At 42.7% G+C, this 14,835-nt stretch overlaps 1 protein-coding gene across 1 annotated transcript; it reads left to right on the top strand.

The window, feature by feature from the left end:
• Window positions 1-227: 227 nt before the first annotated feature.
• Window positions 228-12,893, top strand: adm2a (adrenomedullin 2a). Its single transcript, XM_034526732.1, has 3 exons — window positions 228-344; window positions 676-966; window positions 9,531-12,893. The coding sequence occupies exons 2-3, from the start codon at window positions 869-871 to the stop codon at window positions 9,946-9,948; spliced, it is 516 nt and encodes a 171-aa protein (XP_034382623.1). The 5' UTR covers window positions 228-344; window positions 676-868; the 3' UTR covers window positions 9,949-12,893.
• The last annotated feature ends 1,942 nt before the right edge of the window (window positions 12,894-14,835 follow it).

Below are 14,835 nucleotides of genomic sequence, written 5' to 3'. Positions count from 1 at the left end.
TATTAATAAAGTTATATCGTATCTCATCTGTAACAACATCGCAGAACCTTTTTCTGTGATATAGCCGAATGGAATTACTCACTTCCTAAGTGTCTCCAGCGTTTGCCAAGCACGTAGACGTTGGAGACTCCGAGCTTGGAAGATCATCATGATGTTGCAGCAGCACCTTGCCCACCGGCACGGGAGGCAGAGGCTCCGCCCACTCGGTAGCTATTTAAACCCGCAATGTCACCCGGCGCTCCGCACTGGAGAACTTGATCTTGACCAGCACGTTTGGATTCATAGAGAGAGGGAGGACAACATAACTTACACTTAAAGTTACATGCTGAGCAGTGACTAAGGAGGTAAGGCATCTCTTCACTTTTTGTTATGAGAAGGATTATTCATCAAACATATTATTTGCATAATTAATTGAGGTTGCTTTTTTTTTTTTTTTTTTTTAAAGAAACAGAAGTTATGATGAAGAGTCCAATGTGTGTGTTTTGTGTGTGTGTGTGTGTGTGTGTGTGTGCAGATAGTGTGTTTTAAAAATCGTACAATAAGTAAAAGCACTAAATGATGCAATGGGGGTTATTTCTTGAGGCGCACTTTCACTGGCTCTCTTTTCTGTGACTTCTGTCTGTGAGCTGCAGGTTCATTGACCATTTATTACCTCTTCTCCCCCCCCCCCCCAAGGTTTCATCTACTTTATTATCCACTGCCACACTTGGATATTTAAACCTCATATCAACCTTTTTGGGACGTTTTTTCCTTTTTTGCCTCGTTACTGTGTCTTCCTCCCCACCCCCGTTGGGGATAAACCCTCGCCCGGTCCGTGTGGCCGTCTCCTCCTTCCCAGAGAGGGTGTAGAGTAAACGTTGGCCCGGAGATGCAGTCCCTTCTCCCGCTCGCTGTGTATTGCATCAGCCTGGTTTCCCTCCAGCAGCCGCTGGCTGCGGCGGATAAAGAGGATCCCGACAGCAACAGGTAAGACACCTTCTACGGTTCTTCTGGGTTACTACTTTATGGAGCGGAAAGACCCGCTCCGCGCTTCTGATTGGCTCACTAGGACGCATACGCGATAAACGCACCTGGAGCCGCATCACTAATCATTTGAGTATTCTTGCGCCAACCCGCATTAATAGCCTCTTTATTGTTACTTTGACCTGTTTGGTTGGTGGTTAAAGTGCAGTGTCATATCCATTATTATGAATGAGCTGTAATGACGGTAATAACTTAATGATGTGTATATATACACACACATATATATTTCAACATATATATATATATGTATATATATATATGTATGGTGGAAATAACCTAATGATGTGTATATCAAACGTTCATTTTTCCTAGTGGACCATGGCATTTTTTAAATAAGCAGACATTAGAAAACTGAACACACCAGGCACATGTTGGTATTCCTGAAACTCTCACCTCTCGATGTTGTGTGGGTTCACGCCTGACAGACGACTGAAGGACTGAACTGAGCCTGAATCTCACGGGGTCACTGTGTGTTCAAAAGTGAAAGCGCTGTGCTGTTGTGTCGGGCAGATAGGGGATAGTGTGCAAGGTCAAAGGCCCCCTTGTGATATAATAAAGCACGGTCGGTCTCCTTGAGATAAGTCACGCTGGAGAGCAGATCTGCTGTGGAATAAGTGATAGTGTGAGGCAGAAGTATATTTAAAACTTCAAGCAAAAAACAATCCTACATTTGTATATCTATGATTGTGATTATAGTATTATGAGAGGCTTGGTTATCACTCTTCCTATTAGTAAAGTAGGCCAAAGTGTAAAATAAGTGATCATGAGGTCATGCAGGTTAGAACTTGAGATGAAATCCTCCATCGGACTGGGATCGTGAATATATGCCACGTCAGTTTATTGGCACCACTGGTGCAGTACCTCTGTATTCTATTAACAAGTCTTTTTTTCTTCTTAATATTTCAATTGTTCTCTAGTCCTCCTCATTCTCCTCCACTTCTCGGTCTCAGTGAGTAACTGTTCATCGATGTTTTGTTTGGTTCATTCTCCCCCCTTGATCATGTGTGCAAATAAATGCTGAAAATCAAAAGGTGGGAAAAAACTGTTTGTCCCACAGCCCGGGCCAGAAATACCAGCTTGGACTTTTGTAAAAGGATCTTGTCAGGCGCTGAGTGGTGGCACCTGTACTTTTCCACTCCTTAAGTGGCAGCCCGACACACATGCAGCACCCTCTGCCTCTCTGAACGTGTGATGGAGGCCAGCCAGATGCAATGCGCCTGAGGAGCAGGATGAGTCGGTGTGTGAATGCCCCCTTCTGGTGGATTTTAGATCCACATGTGCTTGCCTAAAGTCAGCACTGAGAGGGATGTGATGTGTGCATGTGTGTGTGTGTGTGTGTGTGTGTGTTGGGTAGGGGACAAAGGCAAGCTTGGGGCCCCTGTAGGTGTACCGTGACCATTATCTGCCATACGTGTCGTCTATGCAGCACCTTGAAGTGGTGACTGTGAAAAGTGAATGTTTACTAATGAAGACATCAGTCCCATTGATCAACAGCTGAAAAGTATCATCAGTGGCTTGATAACACATTAATAAAAGAATATGTTTCATATTCCGTGGCCGGAGGAGAGGTTTGTCAGTAAGAAAATGTATTCCAAATTGATATTACTCTTAATCTCATGAATCATATCTCTAAAGTGTGATAGACTTATCATCTGTGGATCCCTTATTCACACCATGATTTGTAATCATCACGTGTTCTCCATCAAACTAATCCACATTCAGGAGTGAATGGAAAGCAAGGCCTTTAAATACAGCACTTAACATCTAATACTGATAAGATAACAGTGTAAAAAGACCTGGGAGTGTTATTTTCCTTTTGCATGTGTGTGTGTGTGTGTATGTGTGTGTGTGTGTGTGTGTGTGTGTGTGCGTTCAAATGGTGAACACCTGCTGCTAACCAAAATAAAGGTAAGCGCGGCTCCTGTCTCTGATCCCCCGTCGTTGCCGCCTCTGTTTGAAACATTATCATCCCGGGTCAGCGCTGCGGTTTTATATTTCTCAGTTTGAGAGAAACCGATGCAGCAGTTGAGCGGGATTTATAAGTAAAAAATGGATTAGTCGTTACATTCGTCCCCATTCAAATGTTGTCTGTGGAGCCAACGTAGATATTGTTTTAATGCTGTGTATTTCCTTTGTGTTCCGTTGGTTATCGAACATTTCATTTGTTTTTACTATTTGGGGCACTTATTTAATCTGCCATTCTTGTCAGTGTTGACTCTGGGGAGGTTATAGAAGTGTTGTCTCCCTTATACGTGGACTCAGGGCAGTCTCACCGGGAGGGTACGGCCTCAACTAAACCCGGACAAACCAGCAGAAATGACTTATACAAGATCACAATCTCTCACCGGCTTCCGATTCTGCGCTCATCCAAGTCAAATGCATCGCAGCTGAGGGAGCTGGCAAACACTTTAGATCACACAGATTGATAAATCATACATAAATCCCATTAAGAGAAACCCCATCACTTCAGAGCACGTGTCTGCAGCTGACTGCTGTGGTGTTGGACACTTACACTAACTGAGGGCGGCCTGTGTTTGGGTAGTGCCATTTTTATAGTCACAGTCTAAACAAATATATTTCACTCTGGCAACACAGATCTCCCTCCCCCGTTACTTCTGCTTCATGAGCTTCCCCATTTATCACTTTGCACATCTCCCATAAATGCCCCGTCTGGCTTTCACGAGGACAGTCCTTTCTCCCTCTTCTTTTGACCGCAGAGCACATCCTGTTCTGTTACCATCACATGCGGACAGCGTGATTACAACAGACATGACTACGACTACGGTTCTCTGCTCCCGTTGGACACCGATACAGTGTCAGAGCTCAGATGTCTGTCATTCCTTTCCACTTCCGTCTTTGTGTTTGCGTTGTCCCTATGTGTCCTGATAAGGACACGACAAAGTCCCAGCAAGACATTTTAACAATGCCTGGCGGGCGGTTTTTCCAAACAAGGACAAATTGCATGTTCCTTGGGAGAACATGCATCGCATGCCCTTCCTCGTCGGTATACATACCGTCTGGAGGGTTTTTTTTCTAAGGGAAAATAGCCGGTGTCTGCAGCCAAACAAGTTAAATATGGCTTTAGCAGATTTAAGAAGTGGGAAGCTGCTCATTGCTCTGAGACGAAGAACACGTAAAGCTGATTTGCGGTCAAGCTTTTATTACGTAGACCTACTCTGCTCCGTCTGGACCAGGGATCGCTATGACAAATTGGTCTTTGTGTACGTGTTGTGGCCGCAGAACTGTGTCAAGGCCAAATAAAGACATGTTTTCACCCCAAAACAATTCGCTAAATCATTAACCCATTCTTGTAAAAGTGGATTTGAGAGGCGTGGGGTTCAACGCATGTACTCTGAACATAATATTTACCTGAGAAAACAGACTGAATTCATCTTCCACAGGGGGCTTCCCGCCTTGTTGATGTTTGTTGAATCGCTCTTTGCATGCAGTCGGCTTGGGGTGATTTGCTATCTATATTTCTATATTATGTCATGTTTACGCCTTATGAAGAAGCAACAACAACATTACTTTGTCTTTTTATTGTGTATACATTCTCAGAAAACCATGCTCGCAGAATGATTGAAACCAGGATTGCCTCGGCTCCAAATCCGCTCAAGGGAGGCCTCTTCTCATATGTCTTGGAAACAGGAATTTTGGCTTGGACTACCTCGATATATGGACAGTATAAACAGTGGTATGGCTACATGGGGGTTAATCTAACTAAACACAGGCTGAAGTTGCGGATGGTGAAAGCTGCGACCAAGCAGGCCCATAATTCCACTGTGGATTAATGGCTAAGACCTAAATTCCATCCTCAACATCCTTAAAGAGCAGGTCTCTGCTCCACACAGAAAGCCCCACACCGCAGTGTATAAGAAGGGTAGCTTAAGGTGGGAGTGTGGATCAAAAGGCTTCATAAACAAACTGAAGGGAGAGGACACCTGCTATTTGATTTTAGGATTGCGAGTGTTCTTGTCTACTCGTTGTGGTTTCAGTTTTTACCTTGGCATCCTGTCTATTTGCTTGCATAAAGTAAATCCCATAGCCCTCAGGAGGTTGTGAAAGCATGACGAACAAGTAGAACAGTGTTTCGTGTGAATTAAATCACCTCTCCTTTATTTTTGTCCTGCTTCTGGCTAATAACAATTTCCCCTCTGTTACCTATTGGGAGATTAGTAATGAATGTGCTACATTTTCAGCTGATTAAGCCTGCACGTTGGGAGCTTCAGCCTCTCAGCAGCATGGTACTAGGGTTAGGGTCGAGGAGGGCTTTTCCTCTGCAGGGTTTTTGTTCGGGTTGGAGTTAAGATTAAGGCGCCAAGTGCCTCATCAGAAGTACTAATTGTAGCTGTTTTCAACAAGTCCTATAACTTCCCAAAACCATTAATTTGACGTCCATGCCCACTTCACACAGTGGTTGGCCCCTCTGCCTTCGAGTGTGGCTGTTCAGAACACTTTTAGCACTTCCAACATTGGTAAGACAACACTTCTTACACAACAAAAACAACTTTTACAGCAGAACCCTGCCTATGGTGTTCACCCTCAGCCAGGTTAGGGTTAGGGAGGGCTTACCCTCGACCAGGTTATGGTCGGGGTCATTGGGAGGGCGGGCTTACCCTCAACCAGGTTATGGTTGGGTTCATTGGGGGTCTTCTGCTCACCGCACAGGCATGCAGAGCACGGGCACACAAGATCCATATTAATCCCTCCTCCTTATCTGAACAAGTGACTCCATTCCATAGCCCTTTATACCATCGGTCGCATACAGTACCAATGATGCACTACCTTCTAAAACACCAGAGTCATCAGGGTTGTGCTGATCCAAATAAAAGGAACGTTTTTATTCCACTTCATGTAACATCATGGGCAACATCGTTTTTAATTTTTTAATCCAGCGTCTTTCTGTGGCCCATTTTTTGGGCTCTACCAGGTTATGGTTGGGGTCATTGGGAAGGCGGGCTTACCCTCGGCAGTGCGGGTTCAGCAGCTGAGGCTTGCTATCAACATGAGTATGCAATGCTGTGAGGTTCATCCAAAAGAAAAACCAAACAAGGCAGCACAAAGGGAATTGGCTGAATAAATAATATAAAGTCAAAAAGAATTTAGTTTTTTTGGACCCTAAACTAAGAAGACCATGCAAGGCGTTGAGAAGCACAGCGCGCTGAACAATTAAAGTCAAAGTAGCTTGGATATCTTTGATCGTCTGCCAATTACAGAGATCTCCATTATTGTGGAGTTATAAGACAAGGCTCCTGATAGTCAAATAAGGATCTTGTGAGATCAAATGTGATGGAATTAAAGAGTTATTTAGGAATACTTGAACTTCTCGCAGAAAAAGCAGGGCAATTAAAAATCTTTTTGAGGAAGATGTAACTGGAGCTTGCTCTTGCCCTTCATTACACATACTATACACAGACATTAACATAAAATACGACAATTTAAGTTTGCCCGTAGAACTACTTAAAAAGTACTTATGTGATAAATCATAAGCCAGAAAACTGTTGCATTGGAAATCTTGAAAACCAAACAATGACTAAATGATTTGCCTCCTATATCCTTATTCTTCCAGGAAGTATTCCAAAACCTATTCCACTGTAATTGTTGTTGTATCATAGTCATGGGGCCCTGGGCGTCTGCCAGCCATTACAGATGGACTTACGAGCCAACATATTTTTGGTAAATTGGAGTTGATTAAGCCACAGACTTCTTGTGTGAGGGTTAAAGGGTTTGTGTCAGATTGTTAGGGAGGCCTAAGATGTTCATATAAGTCAATTAGCTAAGTGCACCACATTTATAATATAGAGGTCAATGCATTGCTGTCATGGATAAAAAATGTACAGCTTTTCTCACTTTACAATATTTTCTCTACCATAGACTGTGTAGAAGACGTAGTCACCGTGATGTCAACAATTGGTTTGTGGACTGCCATTTTGAAGCTTTGAGTTTGGCATTTTGGCCATCGCCATCTTGTTTTTTTGCAACCAGAAGTGACATGAACGACCAAAATGTTACAATAAACTTGCAACCAGAGAAGTTTCCCACTGATTAGGCCATTAGAAAGAATGCAATCAATAACCTTTGCACCGCTTACACTTTCACTTTATATACTCTATATACACTTGCATTTTTTTCATTTTCATTTAAATGTAATATGTCCTTTTTATTGTATTGTATATATTGTAACCATGCTTGCTGCTGCTACAAACACATTTCCCTTTGGGGATGAATAAAGTATCTATCTATCTATCTATCTATCTATCTATCTATCTATCTATCTATCTATCTATCTATCTATCTATCTATCTATCTATCTATCAATCAAGTTGAAGGCACTTCCACCTTGACCTTTCAGACCTGGAAGTTGCTGCCTGTTTTCTAGAGGTTTTTCAACTCATACCCTCCACGGTAACAAAACTTTACCAAAAGTGTTGTCCAATCAGGTAACTTTTAAGACCGGGTCTCTTATAAGCTACTACAAAGGGATAACGTGTTTCTAACTCTAAATTTCGACCTCCAGAATCTAAAATGCATCAAAAAAGATTAGGCTACACTTATGTCTTGTATAAAGTCAGAATAGGAATTTGGTGCAGGTCCACCACGACTGCCTTGTGAATAACTTTCATGTGCATTCAAATGCAACATTCCCTCTGCAGACCAGGTGGGTGTAACTTGGTGATGTGGCACCATTGCACACCAAGCCTGTCCTGAAAATAGTGCTTGCCTCCGTGTGAGGCCTGGCGTTGCACAACTATTTATTCAGCCACTGCTGCTGTTGCACAGCAAGTCACCTCCAGACTAGCAGACCAGTGAACAGAATAAACCAGACGCTTCACCAAGGAATCCCTAACAAGGATGTCTTACATCTAAACCTCTCACCATGAGTGTTCATGGTGAAGTCAGCATTTCACCAGTGGAACACATTTTTTATATATAGATTAACCCTGGCTCTGAAAATAGAACAAATAGTGCCAAACCTGACGCAGTGGAAGATTTTGACTCAGAGAAGCAAATGGGTATATTTGCCCTGATGCTTTATTCAATCCTAATTACAAATGACAGATCCATTGCTACCATTTAACATTGATCCACTGGTGTAACAGCACTTTCCTATTCACTTCAGATGACTTTGAGCAGCGGTGATGGGTTAACACCCAGGAGCTTGAGTCACACTGTGCTGTGCAAACACAGCGGTGACAATTCAATGAAGAGCTGCAGGCGGTCAAACAATGAACAGATGGGGAGTTGGTTGGCGCTGTGTTTGCCGTATTCACTGGTCTACTGCGCTGCAGAACTGGATTTTTGTAAAGGGTCTGTTCACACTACAACTACAAAAACAACAACACATCTTTTTCCATTAAGCTCGAGTAAAGTGATAGTTTGGGTTTTATGCGGCCAGGTTTTAGTTGTTTTGAGTAGTCTATGATTTTTCCGTCTCAACAACAAGACCGTAGAGGTACATTTAATTTCATCTGTTGTGCTCAAGCACTGAACAGTAGCATTTGATTGAACAATTCATAAGCACCTTCTCTTTCTTTCTGGGAACAAGATTTGAATGTTCTCCTCTGGAGCCCATCAGGACATCGACCACTGAGAAATCATAGCAGGCCGGACTAAATCTCCCATAGTTACCGTTTGCTGAAACCCAGCTGAGCATTAAATTTCCACACGGTGCAGGTTTTGATTGTATAATGTGATACGCGAGGCAGGCTCAGAGCACCTGTTGTTTTCGGCAACATGCGAAAACAAAGTCATTAACTTTTACACTGTACATTAAGAGATGAGCATGGTGTCCACGTGGAGAGGCATGCTGTGTTCAGACAGCAGGCAAAAATGATTTGTTTATCAAAGCTGCTTTGTACGGCTAATCGGATGTCTGCAGAATTACCTGTGCCCTTGCAACAATAGTTGTTATCGCAACAACATTTATTTTAAAACCTATTCCATCATCATTCTGTCCCTGTTCTATCTATAGTGGCAGGAATCATTTAGACACAGAGGTTCATTTGTATTTTTATGAACCACGTTGGCTATGAATGTTGAGCTCAAAGCAATGATGTGCACAGCTGGCTGTAGACAGACTGGCCGATTGTAGTGCAGCAACGGACAGCTCTGACCAGGGTCCGACAACGATCCATAGACTCTCGTGCAATGGTTTCTTCATTTTCGAGCTAGTTCAGTGGATTTGTAGCTCATCGTGGTTAAACGCAGTGTAACAGGTGATGTGTTTAACACATACACTGTGATTTGTAACTTTAGCTACTATCTTTTCCATTGTTTTTCCTGAAAATAGATATTACTTTTTCAAGGAGTGCAGTTAGTAACAGTGTGGGCTCCGTGTAGCATGGACAGCTTGACGGAGTAACAGCGGTGGGCTTAGCGAAGGGTCAATTGAGCGTCCTCATTGGACCAGGCACCTGTATTCCCCCCATATTGAAACAAACTATGATATGAATCACACCCACACATCTCCAGGACACATTTTCACCTGATTTCTGTCTTCTCTTCAGGCTGGACCTCCTCAACAAGCTCATTGACCAGAGAGAGGATAAAGCCTCCGTGTCAGGAAGCCAGACTCACATCGCCTCCCCCTCCTTAGCCCCCGGTCGATCCCCAAAATTGCTGCCCGGTTTCCTGAGACACCAACCAGCTTCAGGAGTGAGAGCAGCTTTGCCAAGCCTGGCGTGGGCACGACCCGTTGGGATGTCACAGATCAAGCTGAGGGCACCGAGAGCTCGTCGCCATGCCCACTCTGGATCGCGTAGTGGTCACCACTATCCCCAACATGCGCAGCTGATGAGAGTGGGTTGCGTCCTTGGAACCTGCCAAGTGCAGAACCTCAGCCACCGGCTCTATCAGCTCATTGGCCAGAGCGGCAGAGAAGAATCGTCCCCCATCAACCCCAGGAGCCCCCATAGTTATGGATGAGTTAGTTGATACCCCCAAACACCCACAGCGAGTCTATCTATATCTCCATTTATTTATCTCTTAATGTATTACTGTTATTCTTTGCATTAGAGTTTGATGTAGTCCATAACTTGTGTTCATCTATCTCAAAATGACAATTATACTTCCCATGTCTCTACTTTTTCTGCTGATTGATGGATTTGAAGATTCAAATCCAAAATGATGACAGACTGAATAATTTTGAAACCCCCAATTTGAGTTGACTTTTGCCTTTTTTAAGGACGTTCAAATCTCGTCAAAGTATTTTTGGTTCCCTCTGTTGAAAGCTCAAAACAAGGCCTCACTTTGACATCTTAATCCTGTTCATATTAGAGTGAAGGCTTGTCCTCAACACCGTCCAGAGGCCTGGTTCTGTCTGCCAACTGACCTCTCCGGCGGTGGTTATTCCGCAGCTCTATGATGAAACACTTAAGCCCCTAATGTGGATTTCAACCTGCACTCAGAACCGGGGCCCTTTGAAAACCAATGTATTCCCAGAAACCCCGCAACTAACCCAACGAAACCTTTTACCTTTTACCGTTCTTTTTTTGTGCCCTCTCCTTTTGTCAACATTGGAACTCCCAGGTCATTTCACAACTGCACTTAGGCTTACAATATGAACACTGACAACCCTAGAATATTCCACGAGTGTTGAGTTGAATGGGGAATTCATCACTCAGAAGGGGTTTTGTGTTTCAGCACCACAGTTTACAGTCGAAACCAGCCAAAGCACTCGGGTTACACCCGAGTTAAAGAGCATTCTGAGTCAGGACTTGACCACATAAACTCCAAAATGAAAATGAGAAAGAAGAGGGCGAGCATCCAGTGCCTTGGACAGAATCTACACAGAAACTCATGTCCCAAAGGATCAGTTTCAGAGTAGCCGGTTGGCCAGCACAGCAGGTGGCAAAGTGAGCCTTGGAGCCACCACTGCTGGCATTTTCCCCCGCCAGAGGCCAAGTCTGAAATATTAGCCTTTTCACGTGATTCATAAGTTCCCCTTGCAAGTTAAGACTTTGGGTTGACAGCTGTTTAATAAAACGGACCTAATCACCTCAGGCATATGTAGTGCCACAGCAGTAAGGGGGGCTCAGTTTCCCATGGTCTGAAAACTCGAGGCATGTGGCTTCCACACATGTAGCCTTGAAGTTTGCAGATATTAAGGAGTCGCTTCACCGTTAAAAAAAAGTCATGGGAAATTCCCATGACTTTGGGAGATCTTTTTTTTGCTGCTGAGCCCTTTTAATTGCTATTTTCTAGTGCTGTAACAAATTCACCTCCATTTGTATTGGGGAGGAGATAAAAGTAAGTGTTGCAGGTGAGTGGAGAAATACAGGTTAATTGTTCCTTCATTTCCTACAGGCAATACTTGACACCCTTGTTTTTTACATGTAGAATGGTTAACGGGTTAAAACTTACCCCCTGAGATGACTTTTACATTGCTGTGATCTTATGGGACACCACAGTGATCAAAATGTTAGGTGTGCCCAATTTTAATGTCCATAAAATGATGGCAGAGCGTCAATAAATACATGCCCTGATATTTCCTCCTTTCTATCCTCTGAAATAGTGGGCGGGCGATGGACTGCGAATAACTGAGGTCAAGCTCTACTCATTGGGCCTGCTTAATTTTGACAGGCCTTAAAGAAATGCAACCATACGTATAAAAAAAAAAAAATTATATTACATAATGTACTTTTATTCCAAGACTGCGGAGAGTGTTTCGTAGTCATTTAGATGATCATATCTGCTCATATTATCATATAATTCCACAAACATGAACGTTGGCTATTCCTTAAGAGCATTAGTTTAAACTCATAAAATACCTGGCAATACTTGACAAACTGAGCGACTTTACATGTGACCTACATCATATAATAATGTGTCCTTTTTATATCTTAATCTGTGTCTTCTGAATTTACTTGGGTGTCTTTCTTTGTACATTTTGTCATCTCTCTTCTCTTCTCTGTGTGTAATCGTTGAGGTCACAGGGTAATAATCAGTGGTCCTTTGGTCTTAGATCTAATCTGTTCAAAGGCTTGCTGAGGTCAAACATGCCATTCTCTCTGCTGTAACCGAGCTAATCAATGTCTCGTGACGGATCATTAAAAGGCTTTTCAAATACTGAAATCCTGGTGGATCTCTCTGCTTTTTAATAGCGTTCTACTTCACACACACACACACGCACACGTGATGTGTGGGTGTGTGTGTGTGTGTTGAGCTGCTGCACGTAGCCCATCAGGATACTTATCTTCTGTGTTTGATTTGTGCTCTGGACCGTTTCCAGTCTTTTTGTGACGTCAGGAGTTGCGTCACATCCACTTGTGGTGAGCAAACTGTGCACTACCGCAAACTGTGCACTACCGCGAATACCTCTCCATAGAAACACATTTTTTTGTTTTTTTTCATGGCTCTCTGTTGCAAAGAGGAATAAGTGCAGAATGTCTGAGTTGTGTAATATAGCGTTGATCCAGGTGGATCTCCGTAGCTGATTTTTCTTCTTTAGGGTCACAGGAAAGCACTTTAATGCAAACGCATGTGTCACTCGTTTCCCTGAAACTCCCTCATTGTGATGAACTTGTGAAAGTTGGACACGGTTCCTCTTGTAAATGTTGCATTTGAGATTGTCTGAGAATGTGTTTCGAAGACGTCAGTGCACTCCGTGTGGCGTCAGGATGACTGTGAACGCTGTGAGCGCCTGTAAAAACTCACATATATATTCAGCCAATTTATTTTTAAAAAGGTTATGTATTTAAGTTATCTTTGTATGTTAATATATGTATGTCACCAAAGACTATTTATCTCACCTTTTCCACTGCTCCTTAAAAGTGACTGTATAGTAGGAAAAAAATTCTTAACTGTAGTTGAAATGTTACTGCTTGTCAATGTCCTTCACTCTGTAAAATAAAGAACTCTACTGTATTGTGAGAATGGAGTATGATTTAAGAGTGTGTGTGTGTGTGTGTGTGTATTCTCAAAAGACATACACGATAGAATCACATGAAGCTTTGAAATGCTCTTAAATATAGCAACATATTCTAAATATATATATATATATATATATATATATATATATATATATATATATATATATATATATACTGGATATAAAATATAGGTAATTCAGGATATTAAAAAAAAGAAGACTCTAATTGATTCCACCCTTCTTCTTCATGTTACTGTGTTAATGACCAAGCTGTTCTGAGACAATAACCCCACAGAAGTCAATCATTACAAGTCACTGCATGAAACAACTAACAAATGTAATGGGGGGACAATCTGAATGAAACGTTGGGAAACACGTGATCAGGGCATCAGCAGCCACGTTGGCGGTAAAGGTCGTGTGACTGGATGCAGTTAATGAGTGACGGGAGGTTTGGTGCACGGCAGACAGGCCATTGGTTCATTTCACATGAGGTAAAGGAGAAGAAAGGGAAGGACACAGGAACAGGAAGTGTTGCATTCATCCACTAATAACTACAGCAAAAATAATTTGTGGCATGAGCCATTACTTTAGTGACTTAGCACAGCTCCATCTAAGTTTCCTGTGAACAAGTGAAAGCCTCTACAACCACACGTCACATACTCAGTGTGGAAAAAGAAAATAAGACGTTGCAGTTTAACAAGCAGCCAACCTAAATTTCGGAGGTGCAAGGTTAACGTCCATCCTCACACATCCTCTTCAACTTACATATAGAGTGCAGACCTCCTGCAAGGCCGTTTCCACAAGTGTAAAAAGATGCGTGTTACCGCCTAGGGATTCGTATCTTCTCCACCTTGTATTCTTTTGTAATTCAAAGAAAAAAAACTGAAAAAAATAACCTCCTTGGTGGAATATATGAACACTACACTTACTCAGCACCAAGCAAATACCCATTCCTTCTCTGTCTTCATAACTTGTCACTGTCTTTCTGTTATTACTTTGCTCATATTCAATTCAATACAATTCAGCTTATTTTGTATAGCGCAATATCACAAATTACAAATTTGCCTCAGAGGGCTTTACAATCTGTACACATACGACATCCCTGACCTTTGACCTCACATCGGATCAGGAAAAACTCCCCAAAAATAACCTTTCACAAGGAAAAAAGGGAAGAAGCCTTCAGGAGAGCAACAGAGGAGGATCCCTCTCCCCGGATGGACAGATGAATAGATGTCATGTGTACAGAATGAACAGCATTTACAAAGTTACATAAACACATTACATGAATATGAATATGTATGAATGGAACTCCAATCCATGAAACAGAAGGAGGTAGAGAGGAGGGGGCGGGGCATCAGCAGGGCCAAGATAGGAGGCCGGTTCACCAGGCATCAGTCCAATGGACCCTACGAGACGTGAAGTCACAACGACTCCGGGGAGGAAGCAGAGTTAATAAGGTGCAATGGAGAGATGTAAATGTATCCATAAGGAGAGAGAGAAGAGGAGATAGGTGCTCAGTGTATCCTAAAACATCCCCCAGCAGCCTATAAGCCTATAGCAGCATATCAAGGGGCTGGACCAGGGCAAACCTGATTCAGCCCTAACTATAAGCACTATCAAACAGGAAAGTCTTAAGTCTATTCTTGAATGAGGTGACTGTGTCTGCCTCCCGGACTGAAAGTGGAAGCTGGTTCCATAAAAGAGGAGATTGATAACTGAAGGCTCTTCAGTTATCAAGGCCTTTATCACTGTGACAAATACCAAAAGTCAACTAGAACGCATTGTGTCCTGCCTGCATCTGATGTATGTCTGCCAGCAGAAACAGTGTCACATACCAGTGAACAACCTCTCCTTATAACTACAATTTAGGCTTTGGGGTTGAGCCTCTTGGAGTCACATTTAATGAGAGACTGAAGTAATCATGTCACTTTCTAGGCCAGAAA

The sequence above is a fragment of the Cyclopterus lumpus genome, chromosome 23, assembly GCF_009769545.1.
Source record: "Cyclopterus lumpus isolate fCycLum1 chromosome 23, fCycLum1.pri, whole genome shotgun sequence".
NCBI lineage: Eukaryota > Metazoa > Chordata > Actinopteri > Perciformes > Cyclopteridae > Cyclopterus > Cyclopterus lumpus.
Note: the sequence above shows the minus strand (reverse complement) of the source record. Positions and strands in the feature narration are given on the sequence as shown.